The sequence below is a fragment of the Copadichromis virginalis genome, linkage group LG17 (genome assembly GCF_057382275.1).
Source record: "Copadichromis virginalis isolate Kocher_CV1m ecotype Utaka linkage group LG17, C_Virginalis_male_GT1.1, whole genome shotgun sequence".
NCBI lineage: Eukaryota > Metazoa > Chordata > Actinopteri > Cichliformes > Cichlidae > Copadichromis > Copadichromis virginalis.
Window position 1 is genome coordinate 21,687,249 of NC_140634.1, and position 22,233 is coordinate 21,709,481.

General features: G+C 41.5%; 1 protein-coding gene across 23 annotated transcripts in view; it reads right to left on the minus strand.

The window, feature by feature from the left end:
- The window catches only part of celf2 (cugbp, Elav-like family member 2), a 236,154-nt gene that overhangs the window by 37,439 nt on the left and 176,482 nt on the right, over positions 1-22,233 (minus strand). For all 23 annotated transcript variants that reach the window (XM_085437525.1, XM_085437516.1, XM_085437511.1 and 20 more), the window contains 2 exons: positions 15,123-15,171; positions 7,403-7,537 (listed from right to left, as the gene is read on the minus strand). In XM_085437525.1, coding sequence (XP_085293651.1) covers positions 7,403-7,537; positions 15,123-15,171 — 184 coding nt within the window. The remainder of the gene's footprint in view (positions 1-7,402; positions 7,538-15,122; positions 15,172-22,233) is intronic.

A 22,233-nucleotide genomic window follows, 5' to 3' on the forward strand; every position in this document is an offset into this window, starting at 1 on the left:
GTCGGCCTCCTCCGTGACTGACACTGATTTTAGCCAATCAAGATTGGACACAGCCAGAGGCAATTTTAGGGGAGTTTGTTATCAGTTGTTTGTGGGTAAGGGGTGGGAGGAGGGGGTGCAAAGTTGTGTTTGTCTGACTGGTTAGGGAGTGATTAGAGGAGATAATGTGAGAAGTGCTTCAACAACACCCCAGGCTAATAATATGCTAACAAACTCACCAAGCCATGTTAGCGCAGCCAGGCCTGAACTGATTACACACATGCTTGGACACACACACACACACGTTCAGGTTCAGCTGGCTGACTCGTGGCTTGGCTACAGAGGAAAAAACTAATAGCATGGGTCATCAGATAGACTCTCCCTGGCTGTGTGGATGGGATGAAAGGGTGGAGAAAGGGGGGGGGGGGGGGGGGGAGGAAATTGTGAGGATAATGCAACAGACAACAAGACAGAGAGAGAGGGGAAGGACAGATATGTTGAGGAATAGATGATCATTGTTCTCTTCCACCTCTATCACAAGCCGCCTGTAGCTGTGATAGAATGAGGATGAGAGAGACGAATGGTCAGTTTTTTCTCCTGACTACATCCACGGCTGCCTGGATTTTAAACACAGGCGTTTCCCTGAGAAAATGTAGACCTGCACTTGTACAGTTGCAAGTTTATCTCGGGGCTCTGACCGCCCTTTCTGGAGGGTAACACGTTTCTGATGAGCCTCGCTGTTTAAAACCGGACGCTTCTTTGCTCGGTAGAGGGCAGGTTGGTTTCTTTGATTGTTGGGCTGTTTCACAAACTGATTTTAAAACAAGAGATTAGAGTTGCATCTGTTTCTCATAGTCACTGTTTGTCTCTTTTATTTTGTACGTAGTGCTCAAACTGCTTGGTTACAGCTTTGAATCAAATCGCCAACTTTACAATTATTAGACACCCCGTTCTACCTCTGCACACATTTGAGACACGGGGCACGCCGAGCAAGCGAGTCAAACCCCGTATTAAGTCGAATATAACCAATTTGAAGATAAATATTTTTAATATGCTCATTTTGATGCCAGCAAAACATTTTGACCGTGTGTCAACAGAATCAAAATCCGGCTGATTAGTAATATGGTTATTTATAAAAGAACCAGGCTGGTACAGATAGGGAGGCAAAGACTACGTGGGCAAACAGTTCTAAAACAGTTGTAATATTTTTTTTTTAAATAATCTGTGGTATATAATACATTTTAAAAGATATAATCTATATTTAAAGATTCAGAATTCCTGATCTTCAGCCTCTCGGGTGTCATTAAAAACACATCTCTGTTGTAGAAAGTTAAAACTGTATCATGAAAATATGAAAGCATATTTAAACAAGTTCCAGATGTGTGTCTCTTGGCCTCATTTTATTTTAACAGGAGATTAGGCAAAGTGGGGAACTCTGCTTTGATTTGACCCATATTTAACTGGATCAGGTGACCCTGAACTCTCCCTCAGTTACGCTGCAACTGGTCTAGGCGTGTGGGGTCTTCCCATGATGTGTTTCTTCTTTCCTCACCCTTTCACTCTCTGCAGTTAATCATTAGTTATTATTAATCTCTCTCTCTCGTCTCATCTCCCTCTCCTCACCCTGCTGGATATTTCTTCCTGTTAAAAAGGAGTTTTTCCGTCCCACTGTCACCATATGCTTGCTCACAAGGGGTCGTGTGATAGTTGGGGTTTTCTCCGGATTATTGTAGGGTCTTTACGTTACAACATAAAGCAACTTCAGACAAACTCTTGTTGTGACTTATCGCTATATAGATAAAACTGAACTGAATGAAAGCAATGTCATTATCTGGCAAACTAAACTGCTGAGTAGGTGAAATTATATATCCTGGGCAATTACAGGAAATCATTTAAAAAGTAACATAACTGGTGTGTCTGAAAGAGGTCAGCACACCCTTGGTCCCAGCCTTTTTGAAAATCTTTTTCTGTCATCAAACTCAGAATGTGCTGTGTTTTTAATAATTTGCATAAATTGGCATTTTTTAAATTTCCCATGTTACCTAGCGCCCTAACTCTTTTTTTGAATCTTTTTTGTAGGTTGTAATTTTGAAAATCAGTTCTGAAAAAAGTAATGTGGATATTTTTTGAAGGCGTGGTTGCCAAACCTATTATATTAACACATGATAAAAGCAGAAATTATAGCACTCAAAAAGTTTACCGGGTCTCCTGTTAGAGGTTCAGACTGTGTTAACTGAACATATCAACTGAGGCCACAGTATTGAAGATTCAGTTTTTATAGTCTACACCATTTTCTGAATAGAATGAGAAGTTTAAGTGATGGCTGTCAAGAAGAATGAGCCTTGGTCTTTAGTGAGAACAACTTTAGAATTGAAAGAAATACACTTGAACAGTTTTTATCATCCGAGCACTCAAATCAACATCTTCTGTGTTCAATTTTCAAAATGATTGTTCCTATTGGTTATGCAGACCTGTCTCTGATCTTATATGAAACCTATTGACCTTTCCTTTTTCTTTTCTGTCACTGCCAACTGGAAGATAGAGTTCAATCACCTTTTATGTGAAACTACCTTGGTTGCTTAACATTAAAGAGGCAAGAAGGTGATAAAAAAGAGACTGAAGCTCTGACCTAGTAAACATTTGATGCGTCCTTTGCAGTGCCAGGGCTGCTGTGCTAAGTGGTAGCACTGAAGATAGGACATACAAAAAGGGGTCATTTTTCAATTTATTCAGGGGACTGTCTATTTTAGGTGGGCCACAATCTGCCATTTAACTGCTTATTTTCCAGGAGGCTGCCTCCATCCTCTGCAGAGAAGTAATGCCCCAGAACTAGATCAGTTCTGCAGGGGGCATCCATTTGGGTTAGCCCTCCAGACTGGTCCTGATAGGTCCTGACTCTATTTATAAAACCGGTCAGCTACAACATCATCGGCTGTCACCGAAAGGAGACTCATCAGTTTGTCTCCAACTGTCAGACAGGATGCTTTTCATCCGCAAAGAAACATTTCTATCTTTAGCCCGTTTCTGCAGCTTGAAGCCAAAGCTTCTAAATAAGGAATTCCACTGCGCCTGCACACTGATTCATTAATGTCGAAGCTGTTAATGAAAAAAGAAACGCTTAGAGTCGAAGCCATACTTTCTGGCTGGTTGGTGCATGTCTTATTTTTCGAAGCACAGAGATGGGACGTGGCTCGAGCGCTAAAAATACCTCACGGGCCGCATTCTGTCGTCAGTGGAGAACCAAACAGTCCTTTAATGAAAGTAGGGTAGCTCCCCAGGCCCAGCCATCCACTGGTGGTGTGATCCATATTTTATTAATAGCGGGATGGTGGAGCGCTCTTCTGATTGATATCGAGATTTAATAGGACCTCAGCAGCGATGCTATGTGGGACTGAGGGCCCCTGGGAGTTGCAGGCACACAGAAATCCGTAAAGGCCTATTTATTTCCAACCTGGTTAGGGGTGTTTGTTTACTAGCCAAGACCAAGCTGGACTAACAGTATTTCCTTTTCGACTAAGTGGTTTATATTAGTTCCACAGAAGCAAGGATTTGGCCATTGCATCTAAAATATTCATGAGGACAAAAGAGAGGAGCTGAAGAGGGATGGAAGAAGGAAACAGGGAAGGGAGGGAAGGAGGCCGGTGTGGGATGTCTGAGAAAAAGAGGACAAATTGATGCAAGAACGGATTCTAGGACAGCCAGGGTGAATATAGAGACGGGGAGGGCCGTGTTGTTCGCAGAAGCAGAGGAACATGGGAGTTTGAGTAGTGTGGTTTCAGGCAAAGACTCAAGATGGAGACAACCTTCAGAAGAAAAGGAGGAAGATCAGACTCGAGTCAACAATAAAACATCCATAACATTCAACAGCCACAGAAAAGTATATATCACCAACATAACCACACTGAACCTGCGTGACGATGACAGCGACAGCTCCCGTGACAGAAGGAGGAAGAATAGAAGGACAGAGATTCGCAAAAAGCCCCTCCATCTCCTCAGCACATAGAAACCACAAAGGGGCAGGGAAGGGGGAGGTAGGGTATACTGGGAGGATGTTTGAAATGAGCCGTGAGGGGAGGCAGGTGTGTGCTTGTGGGAAGAAATGGTTGATGATGATTATTTAGATAGGTAACATAGCTAAAAATAGATTGATAGATGATTATCATATCTGCTCATATGTCTTGAAACACGGACCTACAGAACACACCTGTCACACCCAGCAGCTGACTGATCTGAATGATTTGACACCTGGTTTATAGGTCCATTTCTTTTCTTTAAAAGCAGCCCTGGAGCACTTTGAGAAGAGCACCAAGAGTGTGCCAATTACGAAGGAAACTCGCCAGGAATTTGCTATTTTGCTGTGGAGGCAGCTCATACCTTTCTCCAAATCAACTGAATTGGAGATGTTGCCACATTCAGAGTCATAAAAACGTTTTTCTTTTCTTTTATGGCCGTGTTACTTTTTCATTACTGCTCTATGACTCCCGCCAAGTCCCCGAATGGCCAAATCAGCACCTCACCAACTGAAAAAAAATGAAAGGGAAATGGCTGGTATTACAAGGGTTTCATGTGAACTGCCAGTAATAACCACAATTTGCTTGAAATTCTAAATTTGAGGGCAGGCTTTCCTCAATATCAGTTTGGTACTGGACTCAAATTTGGTTCAACAAGTGATTTATGTCAACAGTAACTGAGACTGGTATCAAATAACTGTAAGATCATTCACTGAAGATAAAAGATCAATGTAGCTATGGTGTGCTGCATACGCCTTGAGCAGAGCAGTGCTTTTTGAAACTAGCAACGAGCACAAGGTGGATTTGACTGAGAAACCTGTCGATCACATAACCTAACATAAACTCGTATACTGATGTAATAAAGTGGGGTCTTCGTCTCATAGACTTATCAAGTCAAAAAAAAGTAAATACAGTTGCAGTAAAATTATGAAAGTGCTTTAAAATTAACATTTTGTTTTGCTATGCAAAACATAACCAATCCTTTTATTTCAACACTACAAAGCCAACAAAGCAGCAACTCACGTCCCGATTTGGACAGCGGATTTGAAAATTCCCACTGCTCTGCAATGGAAGTACAGAGCTTAGGACTGGCTCATGGACAGGGTAAACCGGAACAGCAGGGAAGGTGGAGGATATGAACAGAGGTTAGGAGGCGAGAAGGAGGAGTGGGAGAGGGGATGTTTGGGGATGAAGCTGACAGAGCAAGAAGGGGAGAAGAAAGAATGGGGGTGGGGGGTATATAGAGCGAAAGAGGAGAAGCATGTATTCACAGTGGTGGCCACAGCAGCCTCGAGATGTTGCTCCAGTTCATTTGCATTGACTTCTTAAAATGACTCTTTTAAGACCTCGAAGGAAAACATTTAGGAAGAAGCAGTTGGTTGAAAACAGAATCTGATACAAAGGCTGTGCTGTATTAGGCATATAAGGTATACTGGGCTTGTTGCACTCATTTAATTTCTATAAACAGATATCTATACATAAATGTGGTTCCTTTTTTAGTCCGTTTGTACTCTCAATCCCAACAGACTTCAATGGTAAAATCCCAACTTTACGGCAACCTTTCAGCGGAAACTCTTTTTGGTGACTTCAGCTATTTTTTCTCTTCAACAAACAACTGTACCGTGGCTATGATTTTCTATAACTCACCTGTTTGTTAAAGCTTAAAATTAGGGCTCTAGCTGCTGTTGTCTGCTAGCTGTCTCTGCTAACTGTCTCGAGGCTTAACCTCTATTAATAAGAATAATTAAAGTGGGCTTCATGTGCTTTTAGGACCTCTTTGAAATGGGATTATCTGACTATATCTATCAGTTTTTATTTGGGAATTTGTGCTTCTGTTCTAATGAGTAAAATTCTTAGTTGATACTTAGCAGTTATTAGCAGGTGTTTGCGCCTATGCAGGTAAAGCTAACCAAGCTTGTTTGCACTGGCAGATGGTGTAACGCTCCTCACTTTCATCCAAGTATGGTCACTTTTGGATCCAAAAACCAAAAGTATGGTAGCTGATGCTGACGCTTTAAGAACAGGAAGTTCAGAATTAGTCTGTATACTTTATATACAGTCGATGGTTTGCACCTCTCTCATCCTCCACCTTGTGTCCAACAGCTATCATCAGAGGCCTAAAGACTTATTAGCAACCATCTGATAACCAGTGGTTGTGTAGGGAAAACTAGTGAAACAGGTTGTTTGCATGGCTAATGCCGACTTGATTGTAAACAATAACTAAACAATAACTACTACTATTTAACTTGCTTGGAGGATAAATTGGCATCGCTCATGCAAACTACAAGAGACCGCAGCAATCTTGCAGCAAACTTTAACAACCACTTACAACTGGTTGGTAAATACACATGTGGTTGCCGAGGGTTGCTAAAGAGTCTAAAGGCCTGTGTGACTGAGGCCATACAACACCAGCTAATCTAGAATAATTTTATCTTGTAATATGCAGAAAATAAAATAACCTTTAAACCACAACTTGATGCCCCTATACATCCATTAAGTGGATAAACTAGCGGAGCCTTTTGAGAGCCCTGATCCAGCTTCAGCTTTAATTATTTCTGCTCTCATTCTATTGCTTATTATTATCACTAGAATTTCTGCAGTATCTATCAAACCAATAAAACCTGATAATATGAGCTCTAAAATGGCCTTTGACGTCTTTATGACCTGCACAGAGCTCTTCCACTGCAGACCTTTGATGGCTAATAATTGATTTTATTTTGGCGAACCATTCGATAACCATCTTCTGAACCACTCAGACTCCGGGAAATAAAAAAGGACAGAGCGCACTTCCACTTGCCGAAGACAATGAATGGCTCAAGGCTGACTTTCAATTAGAAAATCAAGCCTACACACACAAACATTTATTGTTGGTTCTGTCAGGTGTGCAGCTTGATCACAACATTAAAATATTATTTCAGGTAAATGGGGAAATCTAATTTAATAGGCACGGGCACATTATGCGCAATGAAAGGCTCATCATTTTTCTATACTGCTGATTTGCAAAGGAAATATTTATGACCCCAAAAAGTTTTTATATAATAATTACCGCAGTTTTAAGTAAACAGTCTTTTCTTGCAACACTGACAGCTCGGAAAACACTTCCAGAGGTAGACAGTGAAGTGAAAAATGGCTGAGAAGGTGTAAATGAGCAGCTTCCTGTGCAGCACAAATGCTTTTAAGCAGGCAAATAACAATAAACTGCAAAACATTAAAGCGGTTGGGAACTTTTTCAAGTCAGTTTTTCAGAACCTCACTTCAACCAGTCAACTCTTATCACAAAATTTCGAGGTAAACACTTTTGAGTCATTACACAAGTTAATGCAATGAACTGTAGCTGCTGGAGGCCACGCAGGTGTTAATGTTCACATGAGGAACATCAAGTCTGGATCGAAGTGAGTCAGAGGGACAGGTACCTCTGCTGAGCCCGTCGGGTCCTCGGAGGATCCGGCATTCCTCGATCTGTCCAAACGCAGAGAACATGACCCGGATGTCGTTCTCGTTGCACTTCTTCGACACCATGCCGATGAACAACTTCCTGTCTTCCACGGCTGTAAGGAGAACCGAGAAACAAGATGAATGAAGAGATTTTATGACATTAACACTCTGTGCATGCCAGAGTTAATGCTGTGTTCCTCTCAAATGACTTTAAACATTTCCTTAATACCTATTTCACTCTTTTAATCAGAAAAGACCTCAGGTGCCCTCTAAGAAAACCACTCTGACATAACTGTAATGGGCTTCTAAATCAGATAGAAACATGGCATAAAGGAAAAAAAAAAACAGTTTGAAAGCTTAATCTGTTGAACTTTGGGTTTTATTGTAAATTATGGCCTTAACCCAAATGTTATATAAGACCAAACTCACTTAGTCATAAAGCCTGTTGCATCCAGAATAGTTTGAGGGGTTTTTCTTGATGCTGAGCTAATGAGCTGCTACTAGCTTTATATTTATTATCCAGGCATTTAAGTGTTTTCAGTGTTTGTTGTGAAAGCAAATAAGTACTTTAAAGCTGGTGTAGGCAAATTTCTTTTAGTTTTGGTCATTAGACAAAAAAAGTGGATTCATCAGAGTACTATCACCGGGGAGAGTGGGGTTCAAAGTCCCTATACGCCATATGGATTCAGTGTTGCCAACTCCTCAGTAAGGAAAATCGCTATTGGCTGTCCTAAAAGTCGCTAGAAGTCGCCAAATGACGTCATCGCCTAATTTGCATAATTGGCCATGCTAATGTAATTGTAACCTACGCTGTTGGAGAGAGAAATAACATCGTGGAAGAGTCATAAAGTAAGTAAAAAACGTCCTAAATGCAGTTTGAATGTATTTAGAACTACAAATTAAATTTATTTTAGCAATTATTGTTTTTAAATGTCACAATTCCAACCCTGCTTCTTTATCCAGGCCTGGACCAGCAAAAGTGACCCGAAATTGGCACTCTGGTGGAGTCACTTTGTGTGTGAGTGTGTGTTTATAAGTAGTTTTAAACCTTGTGATCCACAAAACAGCATAAGAGTAAAGGAAGAATTGACTGCGTTACAGTCAGTGCGGGAGCAGCGGCTTCGCTCATGCGCGATTCATTTGCCGTTTGGACGCACATGTGTGAACGTCTCCTGCCCTGATAGCAGCTGAGGAGGACTATCCTCCGCCTGTGAGCGCTTTGGCATGGGTGAGGTGCCCAAGGCAGCACCGCTGCTTGTTGAGAGTAAGAGCGATACGCGTTTTCACGTCAAAAAGTCGTCATAAATAAGTCTCCAATAATACCAGAAAAAGTCACCAGATTTGTCGCTAGTCGCTTTTTAGAAAAAAAGTTGCTAAGGGGGTCTGAAAACTTGCTAAATATAGCGACAAAGTCGCTAAGTTGGAAACACTGCATGGATTACATGCTGGATAGTGGGTGGGGCTTAAAAACGAGCCCTTGGGCTATAACCTCCGGTTTGACTGACTCATTACTAGTGATGTGTGATACCACTGATTTCCTTTCCGATCCGATCCAAGTAATATTCAGGGTGGTATCGACGATACTGATCCCGATACTTTGTACAAAAACATTTTATTTATTGTATCTCAAATTATAGCATGATAATGATTACAGGACATCAGATTACTTGTTCTTATCACTTAATAATGCAGAGTTCATCATACAGAAATAAAAAACCTGAAGTTGTGCTATTTGAACACCTGCCTGCCTGCAGCACTAAAGGACTCCGTGAGAGACGTCTGTCTCGCCCTAGCAGCACCTGTCGTTCTCCTCCTCTTCAGTTCGTCTCAATATACGCTCGTCATATTCTGTGATATGATTTACTCTGAGGTGTTTGACCTCAGGTTAGTGATGTTGCCACAACCATACATGCCAACCCTCCCAATTTTTCCGGGAGAATCCCGAATTTCAGTGCCCCTCCCGAAAATCTCCCGGAGCCACCATTCTCCCGAATTTCTCCCGATTTTCCACCCGGACAACAAAATTGAAAAAACCATATCGCAGAATTCATAGTGCCTATTCCAGTTTCCAACAATGGCGGCAGCTGCTTAGTTTTGATATTACTCTTATTTCTCTTTCTGCGTCGCAAAAAAACTTTTAACATGTTTTCAGGTGAGAATGTAGCTGTGTAAACTTCAAATATCTGAGACGACCGACACATCGTCTTCAAACCCCCGCGGTCTTTCACTACTCGGGTTAAACATGATATATAAGTCACTTTGATAACTTAAAAATGTTATTGTTTGGCTTTTTCAGTGTTTTATTTGTTTGTGAGTAAATTGGCTTGGCTGAGATTAAAGTTATTAGATTAGATTAAATTAAATGTTACTTTATTAATCCCTCGGGTGGGTTCCTCCGGGGTTTTCACACAGCTGAATAAACGTCAAACAGAAAGCTGATTAAACAGAAGTGTGAGACGGTCGAGATTTTACGTCAGCGCCCTGTTATATTTTAGATGGCAAGGAGCAGACGGCTGTTTCACTCCACCGAGGGAGCTCGTGCCGTACTACCCGGCTTTCTTTAGACCGCGAAGGCCGGGTTCTGAGGTGGAAGCAGCCTCTGAATTTGGACACCCCTGCTGTATTTTATCCGATAAATCAACACTGTAAAATGTATTTATCACCCCCCCCCCCCAACAGCCCTTTTGAATGTCTCCCTAATTCTGAGGTCTCAAGGTTGGCAAGTATGGCCACGACACCTCACTTTTTTGCCACATGTATCGCAAACCACGTCTCAGCTGTTTGTGGAAGTAAAATACGTCCACACAATTACGCTCAGCCATTGTTGTGAGTGCACGCGCCAAGGGGCTGCAGACATTTATACAGCCGTATTTCGCACATGACTATGAAAGGCGGAAGAGGAAGTAGGTCCTTTGAATGTAGACAATCCGAATGTTATAGTTTCTTTCCACTGTGTTCCTGTTAATGATAAACTACAAATTTACCCTAAATTACTAAAATATTGATATTTTAATGTGAGAATCGATTCTAGAACATAAATGATTGGTATCGAAAGAATTGATATTTCAGGATTGATCCGCACATCACTACCCATTAGCTGTGCCATCACTGGAACTTATTTCCTAAGCACAGGAATGCTTCATGGCTAATCAAAGTCCTTAGAGAAGCAAGTCTGGGTACTCAGCAGCCATACTGGTAATGCTTCCCTAGGTAGTTATTTCGAAGTATTATTGAAATTAACTTTAATTTATTAACTGCTTATCCAATTCAGAGTCACAGAGGGGATAGAGCCTATCCCAGCTGTCACAGGGTGAGAGGTTGGGTACACTCTGGGCAGGTTGTCGGTCTATCGCAGGGCTAACACAGAGAAAGAGTGTGTTAACACTCACAGCCACACCTATGGCCAACCACTGAACCTAACATGCATGTAGTCGGAGTGTGGGAGAACGTCAGAGCACCTGGAGAACTGGGAGAGAACTCATGCAAGCACTAGGAGAACATCCACACAGAACGGTTTCAAACCAGGGTGCACTAATAACTTTAATTTCAATCTCCTAAAATAAAATGCTTAAAAAGTTTGCTGACAAATGCGCTGTTACAGATTTCTTTCATAGATGTCATATTAGGACTGCCACTTTTCTCTCCTATTATGTTTCTGGTTTAATCCCGTGCTTTTGCCGGATGAAAGAAGGATTAACTGTAAAGAATTGGGTGTTTCAGAAAGCGTTCTCACAACTTTAAACCCTCCCAAACTCAGATATGGTGTAAGTTAAAGATTTACTGAACATTTCTGCCCCAAAGTTAGTGACACCACAAAATAAAGTAATCATGGATAGATGGAGTGTGAACATCGCAGCAGCTCATAACCAACAATCAGCGCTTTATCGTGTAAAAAAATTGGCTAACTTGACTTTGTTAGGACATAAAACTTTGCTGATTTATTTAAGAGCAGTTCCAATTTCAGATGACCAATATTTTCTTTGCTTGAGGGTAGTTTCTGTTTTGTGTAGTTTACGGATAATCACATTCAAAGCCATTTTTTAAATATATATACCAAGGAGAGTATGCTGTGAAATAGTGATGTGTGGAAAAAAAGATTGGTAAGAACAAAGAGTAAAATAAAAAAATAAAAAAATAGATAAAAATGAAAAAGAGCGAAATGTGGAAAAATGGATTGAGACAAAAAAATGTAGCAATCAAAAGAAACGGTCAAAGAAAGAAAAAAAGACAGTGGGAGAGCGATGAAGACAGACAGAGTTCATGTATTTCATCATGCCATCTGTGAGGCTCTGATCAATGTCTCATTATCACTTCAACACCGGCTCCTTGCTGAGACTCTTCAGCCTGTCCTCTCTCACCCCCTTCCTCCCTCCCTCCACCTCTCCTTCCTCTTCTATCCTCCTTCCTCCTCCCTCGTGAATTTCTCTCCATCTCCTCTGCTGACACAATCCCTCCTTCCTCCGGTGCAATCTCGAGGAACGGGCGCAGGCGGCTGCAGGTGAAGGCGAGAAACTTGCCCCCGTGTGTTTTCCAGCGCGAGGCGTTAAGTTCGAATTAGGCTGAGAGTGAAACCCACATTCATTCGCTGAAACAATGCGCGCATGTGTGTGTTTATGTGTTCCCGCTGCATTCAATGTAATGCTAATCCAATTCATTTTTAATGAGGAAACTGTCAGCTCTTACCGCGAGGCGAAAGAGATAAGCGGTCTGTTGCACTCTGGGAAATCAATAGCGCACTTGTTTATTTTGCTGTTTGAATTGTTTGTGTGTTTAAAAAACAAACCATCGGGATACGCTGCCAAGATAAGTGTTGCTTCAAAAAGCTTTAACTCCTTTGTACACACAGTTTGTGTGTGTGTGTGTGTGCGCGCATCACTCCAGAGAAAGATTACCACAAGTCTAACAGCAATGTAATTAATTTACTCTGTGTCGATAGGAAAGAAAGAGAGGAGATATCGTTACAATTGACTGTTTCTGTTTTCGGACGAGGCGCACAGGCAGGCGGGCGGGTGATAAGACTCATAAAGCCGGCTCTGGGATGTATCAGGAGTCGCTTTATCATTCGGGGATAAATCGGAGCAGAAGCGGCCTCACGCTGAGCTCCAAAAATAGTTAAAAGATGCCGAAGAAAGAATCACAAAGGTTTAGGGAAGTGTTAAATAAAAAACCCCACACACATACGCACAAGATTAACCAATACTGTTATCTCTCTCAGTCTCTTTCTCTTCTTCCATCTCCACTGGCTAAACTAATAAAGCTCTGCGCAGCCATACGTCACTGTTACAGCGGATCTAACACTGGGTTTATTAAAGGTCATTACCGTTAAATGGATGGACGTGTAACGTATGGTCTGCTCTATATTTCACCATTCCCACTGTGAGCAGCGGCTTCTTTATTAAGTTCCACCATCCTTACCCTGACAGTTATTTCTTATAAAGTGATATTTGGCCATATTTCAGTGGAGCGGATGATGGCTTTTATAAGCATTTCTCCCCCTGCCTTCCCAGATGCTGTCATTTTGCTCTCCTCCCCTGCAGTGGACAGTGACATACATGGCAGGCTAGAAGGAAAGCTCTGTGATGCTGCTGTGGCAAATGAGCTGCATTTAACGTACATGTGAGTTCTGCATGTGTCCAAGAAATGCTATTAAATGTAGCATTGCTGGCTTTAAATGGGCAGCTCATCCAAACCAAAATTCCGCTCAATTACTCAGCATTAAGGGTCACTTCATCCAAACTGCAAAAACCTACATTTTCTCACTTAACTGTCTAAATAATTTTAATTTCATTTGCCAGATTTTTCACATACCCAATGCGCTGCCACACTACATAATTCTAATGGGAACCATTTCACACCAAAAAATCCCCAAATTGGGGTCTTCTGGTTATTCATCCAGCAAAACTGCAAATCTCCGAGGAAGCTTAGATGTTTTTTTTCTTTCAAAACTGCACTCTTGTTTTTACTTTTTTTGAACCACAAAAATTGGGTTGCGCTAATTTCTGATGCAGCTGGAGTCCGAGCAGCAAAATGTGTGAAAATAACTGCTCTTGTGTAAATTTACCGAGAAGGTAAGGAAAGCCCGAGTTATTACCTCATAGTGTGAAGAACAAAATGTCACAGCAGTGTATTTACTTTAAAAATGTCAAGAAAAAAAAAAGAGTTATTAAATTTTTTTGCTTGACATTCAAGTTTAGCTCAGATTTGGTACTGAAAACATCCGCTATGGGCTGTAAGAAGAATTAAAAAAGTCAGATTGACTATTTAGAAATAACTTCCCAGAGTCCTGCCATTTAATAACATGACCTCTGGAGTACATAAAAGCTAAACTCTGCAAGGGAAAATGAGAAACAATGATTGTTTTTAGCACCTAAGTCAGCGGTCTCCATCTTTTTTCAGCTGCCTTACACAATCATGCCCTAATAAGTTCATTTGAACTCATTTTAAATAGGATCAGGACTTTTTAATTCATTTTAGCTGCCCATAACTTTAGCTTAACATTAAAACAATGGAGCTTTTACTTTTTGTTACTAATTAATTGAACAGGTAATTATGTTATGATAGTTAGTGACCAATTTCCCTGAGTTTATCTATTACTGTTCAGTTTGTTAACTATTAATCCAAACTTTAGTTGTTAATCAGGCCTTGTCACTAGCAGCTAACTGCTAACTAATAGTCACATTTGTTGCTAAATGTCATTCATAACTTCATATTAATAACTTTAGCTATCTATTGTGTTTGCAAACACTTTCGACTGTTTTCCTTCAACATGTCTTCTGCTTGATCAACGTCTTCGTTTTATGGCAAAGAAACCAAATTATTTCCTCCTGGATTTAGTGGGACATAGGTGTTTATCAGCTTCAGGTTTCTGTTTTTACGGCAGTTATATCGTTGTCCATGACTGAAAGCTCACGTCCAGTTGAAGCAATGGAATTAAACATGAGTCCAACAGTTTGAGTAATGGTAAGAAGTAAAGTGACCGTCTGGAAATAAATAAGGAACTAACTTATAACATATTTGTGAGTTGATTTTTCAAGGTCTGGATCTTCGCTCAACAAAATGCGTCAGAAGAAGCGATGAAGTATTTATAAATGAGCTAACAGATAACAGCAGGCCTACCCTTTAAAGATGCATCCACTGGTATTACACACTGTCCAACAGCTTCCTCTTTGAATGAGAAGGAATGGAGGATGAGGCTAGGTATAGGAAATCAATTCAGAGCTGGATCTGCGGTATGTAGTTTGGGAACGGGGTGATCTGAGGACGAGGGTGTGCGACACTGCTTGTGTGCATGCACGCGCGCGCATGTGTGTAATAGATGCATTAGGGAGAGCGTGTGTGGCAAGAGGAGAGTGCATACAACATGTTTGTATGAGTGAGCAGCCACAGGGGAGAGAGGCCGGTTCACAACGAGGCCAAAACGATTCAACTTTCACTGACCTCCTTATGAACCACCTTAATAATTCATCACACATAGAAAAATATATTTATATATATCAGTATTGCCCCATCCCACCCCCTTTCTCTCCTCTGCTCTATGTTTCAATCTTTTCCCCGAGTCCCCCGCGCTGTCTGCCAATCAAGCAGAGATAGCCATTACCAAGCAAAATTCGAAAAAGGCTATTGATGCATGCATGCATGTGTATGTGTGTATGTGATATTGATGGGTCTGTCGCTGTGCATGTGTGCAGTGCCACTCACCATTAGATTTCTCACTGTCTGCAGGTTTCATCTGAATAGGGTGGTGCATCTGTAGAGACAGAAAACAAGGACAAAAAAACGCCTCATCAAATATCGGTACACATGCCCTAAAACACAATATGACGAATGCTGCAATTCACTTTGTCTCTTCACATCCAAATGAAATCCCAAGAGGATTTCATACTCTGTTAATTACACATGTTTTATAGAGATGCTTTTGTCAGATAAGAAATATGGCGGCAATTGCTTTGGTTTTCCCACAGCAGATAGAAATCTGTGTGAGACACAGTACGCCGCTCAGCTCCGCAGGGCGGCGGTAGAGCATCTAAACCGGTTTTCTCTAGCAAATGCCAGAAAACACGAGGAGGAGATGAAGATATAGGGGTCAAGAGGGCAAGAGGAAGGACAGAAATGAGACCACATGCAAGAGCCAGAGCATGGGAAAGTACAAGGAGGATGCACATCAGCAAAAACCGAGAAGTAAATAAAAGAGGAAGAAGCCCCAAAAAGAAGAGGAGGAAGAAGAAGAGCAAGCGGTTTTCTGCTTGACATTTCTAAATCGCTTAGAAATAACTACCCAGGGACATAAACACATGGAAGATAACAGTTTGCTTGCAAGAAGTCCGCTCACTCACTTCAACAACTGCAACTGATTATTGTGGAGATAAAAGCTTCATACAATAGTCGGCCAGATGACCGCCAGCATGAAAAATGCTGGTGCTGGTGCGCTGCACACTGAGAGACATTAGCATATAAACATAACCTTTCAATATTTGGAATATTTCAGCATTGTTATTTGTCTGTCACTGTCACAGAAGAAAGACCTAAAAAGAGTTTATTTCCACAAATCACTGACTCACTTTGGTTTACAGACATGAACTCAATCCTTGCACGGGGTTGTATATGATAACGTTGATGCATGATCAGCTGGAGAGGACATTATGTTTCAGGCTTCCTAACCTGCTTCATGGTTCAGATGGTAAGAGATATTACTCTGCTAGATCTGAAGTATGAAGTCTGACATTAGAGCAGAATTGGTCAAAGGGTATCATGTTTCCTGTCTCCTGCTCGCTCTACAGCACCACCCCTCTTTAAAACCGGAGGATTTTCAACTCATCAGACATGGATGATTTCCTGTACAACATATGACTCTAGACCAGGCTTGGGCCTGACTGTTCAATCGATTCTCATCCCAGTGGTGTCTATCAGAAACTAATGGCATTAAAGATCCCAAATTGTCTTTTGCACTGTTTTTAAGGAGAGACCAAGTCCTCGTTAACCGAACGTTATCATCCCACAAATGTGTCTGTTTGTGTACAAGCTTCTTTTCGGACAAGGGGCGATGAGAGGGTCCTCCAAGGTTTTGGAAGTGGTGATGTGTCTTCATAGATCGAGAAGTTCAGCATAAAAAGTTGTGACAGCGACTGCTGTGGACTCTTTATGTTTTTTTAAACACTCAGTTTTACTTTGTATGTTGGAAGTTAGAACGTCGCTTTCCACTGCGGCTCACAGATGGACTAACAACAGCACAAAGGAAGAGTGACCCATAGCCCGGTTGTACCAAATACCTTATACACTGCCTCCATCTGGTAAAAGAGCCCACTGCAGGCAGACTGGACATTCTTTTTTTAACCTTATTTTTACTTTTGATTTTACTTGCTGTGTTAAAGGGTAGGCACCAAAAACAGCTTGGTTGGTATTAAAAAAGAGCTTTGGGTTAAAATGACAAAACTACCCAGTGCATATAAATGTTACGCCAAGGGTTCCTGAACAGTTGTCCATATGTGATAGGTTGGGCTAGTACCATGTTGTGTGCCACACACCACAGACACCAAAGGCATCTCAAACTTTATAAGCTTTACACCAGCTGAACATCTGGCTAAAATTGATTTCCAGGGTCAGAGCCAAAGGCTGGACACAGCAGGGGTCAAGGAAGAGCCACCTGCCACAAAACCAAAGCTGAAGCCTGCCCGGGACCCACGTAGTCATAGAACTGAACTGGACTTCCAGTCATTGCTGTTTTTCTAGCACAGTCTTTTTTTGAGGTATCATTTCTCAACTGTTTTTCCCACAAAGACATATTTTAACCACTCAACTGAGAGATACATTAAAAAGCTTATCACATGCTTGAGCTCTGACAGATCGCCGACCTGTCAGCTAGGAAGTGGTTTAAGTTGTGATCTGATTACATACTTTCGCATTAGGCCTTTCTGTTAACAGTCATTCTTATTGCACTGATTCTGCTTGGATTAACGTTGGATCTTACTGCACACAAGGTTGGCCCCAGTTCAAAGTAAACTGTCCTGCACATCCTTCTTTGGCTTTTGGCTGCCTTTAGGTTGTCGACTGGCTTGCATGAGACAGCTGGAATAGCAGGAAAAAGACATTTGAAATTGCTGGAGGGATTTCTTTCCTTGATCAAACTGCAGCTGTCATTTAGACCTGATTTGATCTCAGTATGATCCAGACCAACTGAAGACCCAGCCCGGCTTATCTTGATGCATTCTGACTGCAGTGCATTGTGTAAGTATTTACATTTTGCGATTTCTTTCTTCTTTCTTTATCCACACGCACAGTATTAAGAAACAGATTGCTCGTCTTTAGCAGGTGTAAATGGGGTTTAATGCCTGCATTTAGACTCGTCTTTTTAGATCCTGGATATCTCTCTGATGTATCCAAGAAGCAGTTTAATGGAGCTGAATGATGGATGGGTTTTTTAGGTGGTGAGTCTTCTTTTATGGAAAACAAAACAAAAAAAAAAAACACTTCACAGATGAGACGGCTCCCCCTCCCTCGCCTCGCCCTCCTTCATGCTCTCCTCCTCTGTCCCTTTTTTTATTCCCTCCATCTCTCTTTCCTTTATGGGAGATTATGTGGCTGTTTGATCTGCGGAGAGACGAATGACAGTGATTCTCCAAATCTAGCCCAGTATCAATCACACTCAGAGTCAAATACCAGCCGTGAGTGAGTAGGTCTGTGTCTGCGCGAGCGTGCATAAATGTGTGTGTGTGTCCGTGTGGGTGTGTATGCGCCCCGTCTTACCCATAACGCCCCTGGGCTCAGTCACGCTGTGACAGAAGGCTTTGATCTTCCAATTCTATCACACACCTTTATCCCAACTCTCTCCCTTCTTGCTCGCTTCCTTATCATCCTCACTCTGCTTTTTTCCCCTCCCTCCTCGTCTCCCAGACCTGTCCCAGATGAACGCGCGTGCGCACACACACACACACACACACACACACACACACACACACACACACACACACACACACACACACACACACACACACACACCTAGTCTGTTGATTAGTTCCCAAACCTGCCTGATGGGAGCAGTGAGTGGTGAATGAGGAAGAAACAATGTAGCAATAAAAGGCAGAAAGAAAGAGAGAAGAAAATCATCAAATAGAAGAGGAGACAAAGAAAGAAAAAAAAGGCAAGAAATAAAGCAAAAAAAAACCTAAGAATGAAGCGAGAAAGAAATAAAGAAGCAGGAGAAAATTAGAAAAAAGGAAGGAAGGAAACAACAAAGGTAGGAAAAAAGAAAGTAAGATAAAAATGTAAAAAAAATAGCAACATAAGGAAAAGTAAGAAAGAAAGAATACAAACTAAAGAGAAGAAAGTGTGAAATAAATAACGAAGAAAAGGAAAAAAGAAAGACCAAAAGATGAAAGAAAGACTAATTGAAAAGATGCAAACAAGAAATAAAGCAAAGAAAAAAGATAACTAGAAAGATAGATAACAACCTAAAGAGAAGAAAATTACAAAGAAATTACAAAGAAAGGAAAAAATAGAACCTAAGCAGAAGGAAGAATTAAAGAAATAAAGAGATCGATAGATAGATAACAACCTGAAAATAATATAATAGAAGGAAAGAAAAAAGAAAAAGAAAGAAAGACAAATTACGACCTAAAGAGAAGAAAGAAAGAAAGAAAGAAAAAGTGAGACATGGTGAGACAGTGGATCCAACCAGAGGGAGGAAAGATAATAAATATCATATCATATATCATATGGACAGAAGAAGAGCTGTAGACTGTGGACAGTCAGAAATAATCGGCAACCCTTCAGGCTGGAGTCTCAGTACAGTATCACTAACACAAGGACAGATGCAGGGACATGGATGAGGAGTGTGTGTGTGTGTGTGTGTGTGTGTGTGTGTGTGTGTGTGGAGGAGGGGGGGGGGGGGGTGTTGAAGCCACATCAAAAGAAGCAAAGTCATGTCAAAGCAAACCTGGAAGTCACATCAAGTCAGTTTTCGTTAATCCATTTCAAAGTCTGTCCTCCAAAGGCAAAAAACAAAAACAAAAAAACAAAAACAAAAGCCACGACAGCATCCGCCGCGCTGCTGTCGTTCACTCCTGAAAAACACTGCCAAAAGCTGCACACACACACACACACACACACACACACACATACACACAAGTACAAAAACTACGTCTGGCTTTCAGGCATCTCCTCCTCAGGTCTGTCTACACAAAATGCCTGGTGGGCGGGTGGCGCTGTCGACATGTTTGATCTTGGCGAGTTCCCGCCGAGATCCACAAAGCAAGACTCTCCTCCGCTATCCCACAATTCCACTGCGAGGTTTCTTCTCGCCTGGCGGCCCCACAGCCACAGCCTGCCATTAATTATGTGCTCTGCGGGAGCCCGGCACAACTACTAAGTCCTGGGTGCGCTCAGACTCATAAAAAAAAAAGCCCAGAGAACCAAAAAACCCTCCACAACGTGAAGCCGCGTGTGCAGCCGCCTTGATGCTGCGCTGGCATTTAGCTTCATAAATGTATGCGTCTAGTCACCAGGAAGCTTAATCTTCTTCCTGTTTACCTGCTGCTAGCCTACGCGAGTGTTAATTCTCCCGTCTTTCCAGCCAAGAACTGAGTCGGCTTTCTTGGTAAATCTTTAATTGAAGTGGTTTTCACAAGCCACTCTAAGCCAGCGCGTAATAATTAATCAACAACAAGATTTACAAAATAGGAAAAATGAGAAATCCTTCAGAGGGCGGCTGTACAGTTAATGACACAAAGTTGAATTGAACGCAATTTCCCGATGTTTTGATTATTTGCAGTGAAAGTTTGCATGTGCTTTAAGGGGCTTATTATCTGCTTGTAGTGCATCCGCAGAGCACTTGAAATAAAGTGTCACCATTTGTTTTTAATCATTTTTCGAGCGCCTGAATTGCCTTGTTGCAAACTGCATATAGCTCGGTTCTGATTGACTGAGTCACACTGTGCACCGCTGTAAAATACATGATAAATGCACACCTTTGAAAATCGATTAACATTTAATTTACATATTAATGTGCAGACGGAAAGTCACCGCTCACGCCGGTAATAATGAGTTGCCGAGCCGCGGTGTTGTTACTGTTTAAAACCCCCACTGCTGATAATAATAGCTCCTTTTAGCCGCTTTAAAGCAATATGTTATTATTATTAGCATGCTACAAACTTTAAATTCTCCAGATTTGCTGTTTTTGGACAGCAGCTACATGGGAACCACAGTCTGTGATGACTGTAAGTGTATTCAGGGGTTTGATTATATTGTAACTAAAATCAGCGACCTTTAATGCCTTTAAGTTTAGCGTCAATCATGTATGAGCAGCTAGCGTTAAAAACTAAACCTGTGATCACCTGTTGTTCGAACTGGGAGCCTCCTAATATACACATTACCTTTTTGTTTTCCCTTAAGTAGCTTTAAGATTGTTAAACTTCATTAAATCTATATGATTACACTAAAAAAAAAAATCAACTGAACACGCGGGCTCGTCCTGGGTTTAATTTTCACAAGATGCGCCTCCAATCTGAAAATGAAACGAGCAGCTCTGAAAATGGAACAAATGTTCTGACAAACTCAAATAACAGCTGCGACACGCCGACTTTTTACACCTGATTCTCCTCAAACTTCCTGATCAAAATAATAACTTGATATGCACAAAAAAGCCTAATTAAGGCCCTCCTGCGTCTGAGGCGCTGCGATAATAAAGAGAGATACAAAAACACAGGCCATTGCTGGTTGTGAGGTGGTTTTATGGAGGGATGTGTCTTTTCACTCAAACAGTTGGCATAGTGGTTACAAAATAATGTACCTAACCATATGTATTCATTTTTCAGTTAGCCAGAAATCAAAAAATTGTACTTTGCATCTATACATGAGGGTCATTTATCTATATTGAACATGTTGTTTCCATTACTCCCTCTCAGGTTTTCTTTAGCGCAGTAAATATCAGATATCCGTCATAAGCCACCATCTCCAGTACAGTTCCTGTAATGGCCACTTGAGGCAATCCCCACAGAGTGCCATGTTAAAATGCTAATATGAGAGTTCAGTGTTAGGGCCACTTCAAAGACTGTTTTACTACCAGCAGCAAGCAGCAACAAAACAGCCATGCTACTGACAGTTCAGCATATCACTCACTGCAGTATCACTGTTATTGGTCAGAAGTGATTTACTGTGGCTCACTGACTCATACTGGACTCCTTTCACAAAGTTTCACAGCCTTTTCCAGAATAAATAAAGGCAGATGCTTTCCACCCAGCATTGACAGCTGAGGTAAACAGTGGAGTGAATTCCTTCTACAGATAGGGAAAAACTCCAGGGTAAATCTGGATCTGGTGGAAACGCACTGGCTAGCCACAGCGGTTATTGGCTACAGTCTCAATTGAGTATTCTTGGCGGATTAAAACATGTTTGTCCTACAGCCGCTGTAGCTAGGATTATACCCTTGAACTGGGAGGGGTAAATAAACAGAACTCACTTGACTGCAATCTGCAATCTACACACATCTTGTTGTAGATTTACACACTGTAACTTTAAAACGAGGTATTAATAAGAGCATGGCTGCTTTGAATGATAGGTGAGTGGTGAGTGGGCTGCGCTCTGTCTACTAGTCTACACTGAACCGGACCTCTCAGTGGAGTTTGTGATATTGGAACCTTTCAGAAAATTTGAATATGATCTACTATGAAATACAGCCAGTCCAAGAAGTCTGCTTTGTGGCTTGGTGAATGGAGTTGTAGCATTTTATCGGTCCGCTACTTAGCACTAACAAGCCAGTGTCTGTCGGAGACATCTGTGCACCCAAACAGTCTATGAAAGAGCCTTCCTAGCCAAGTTT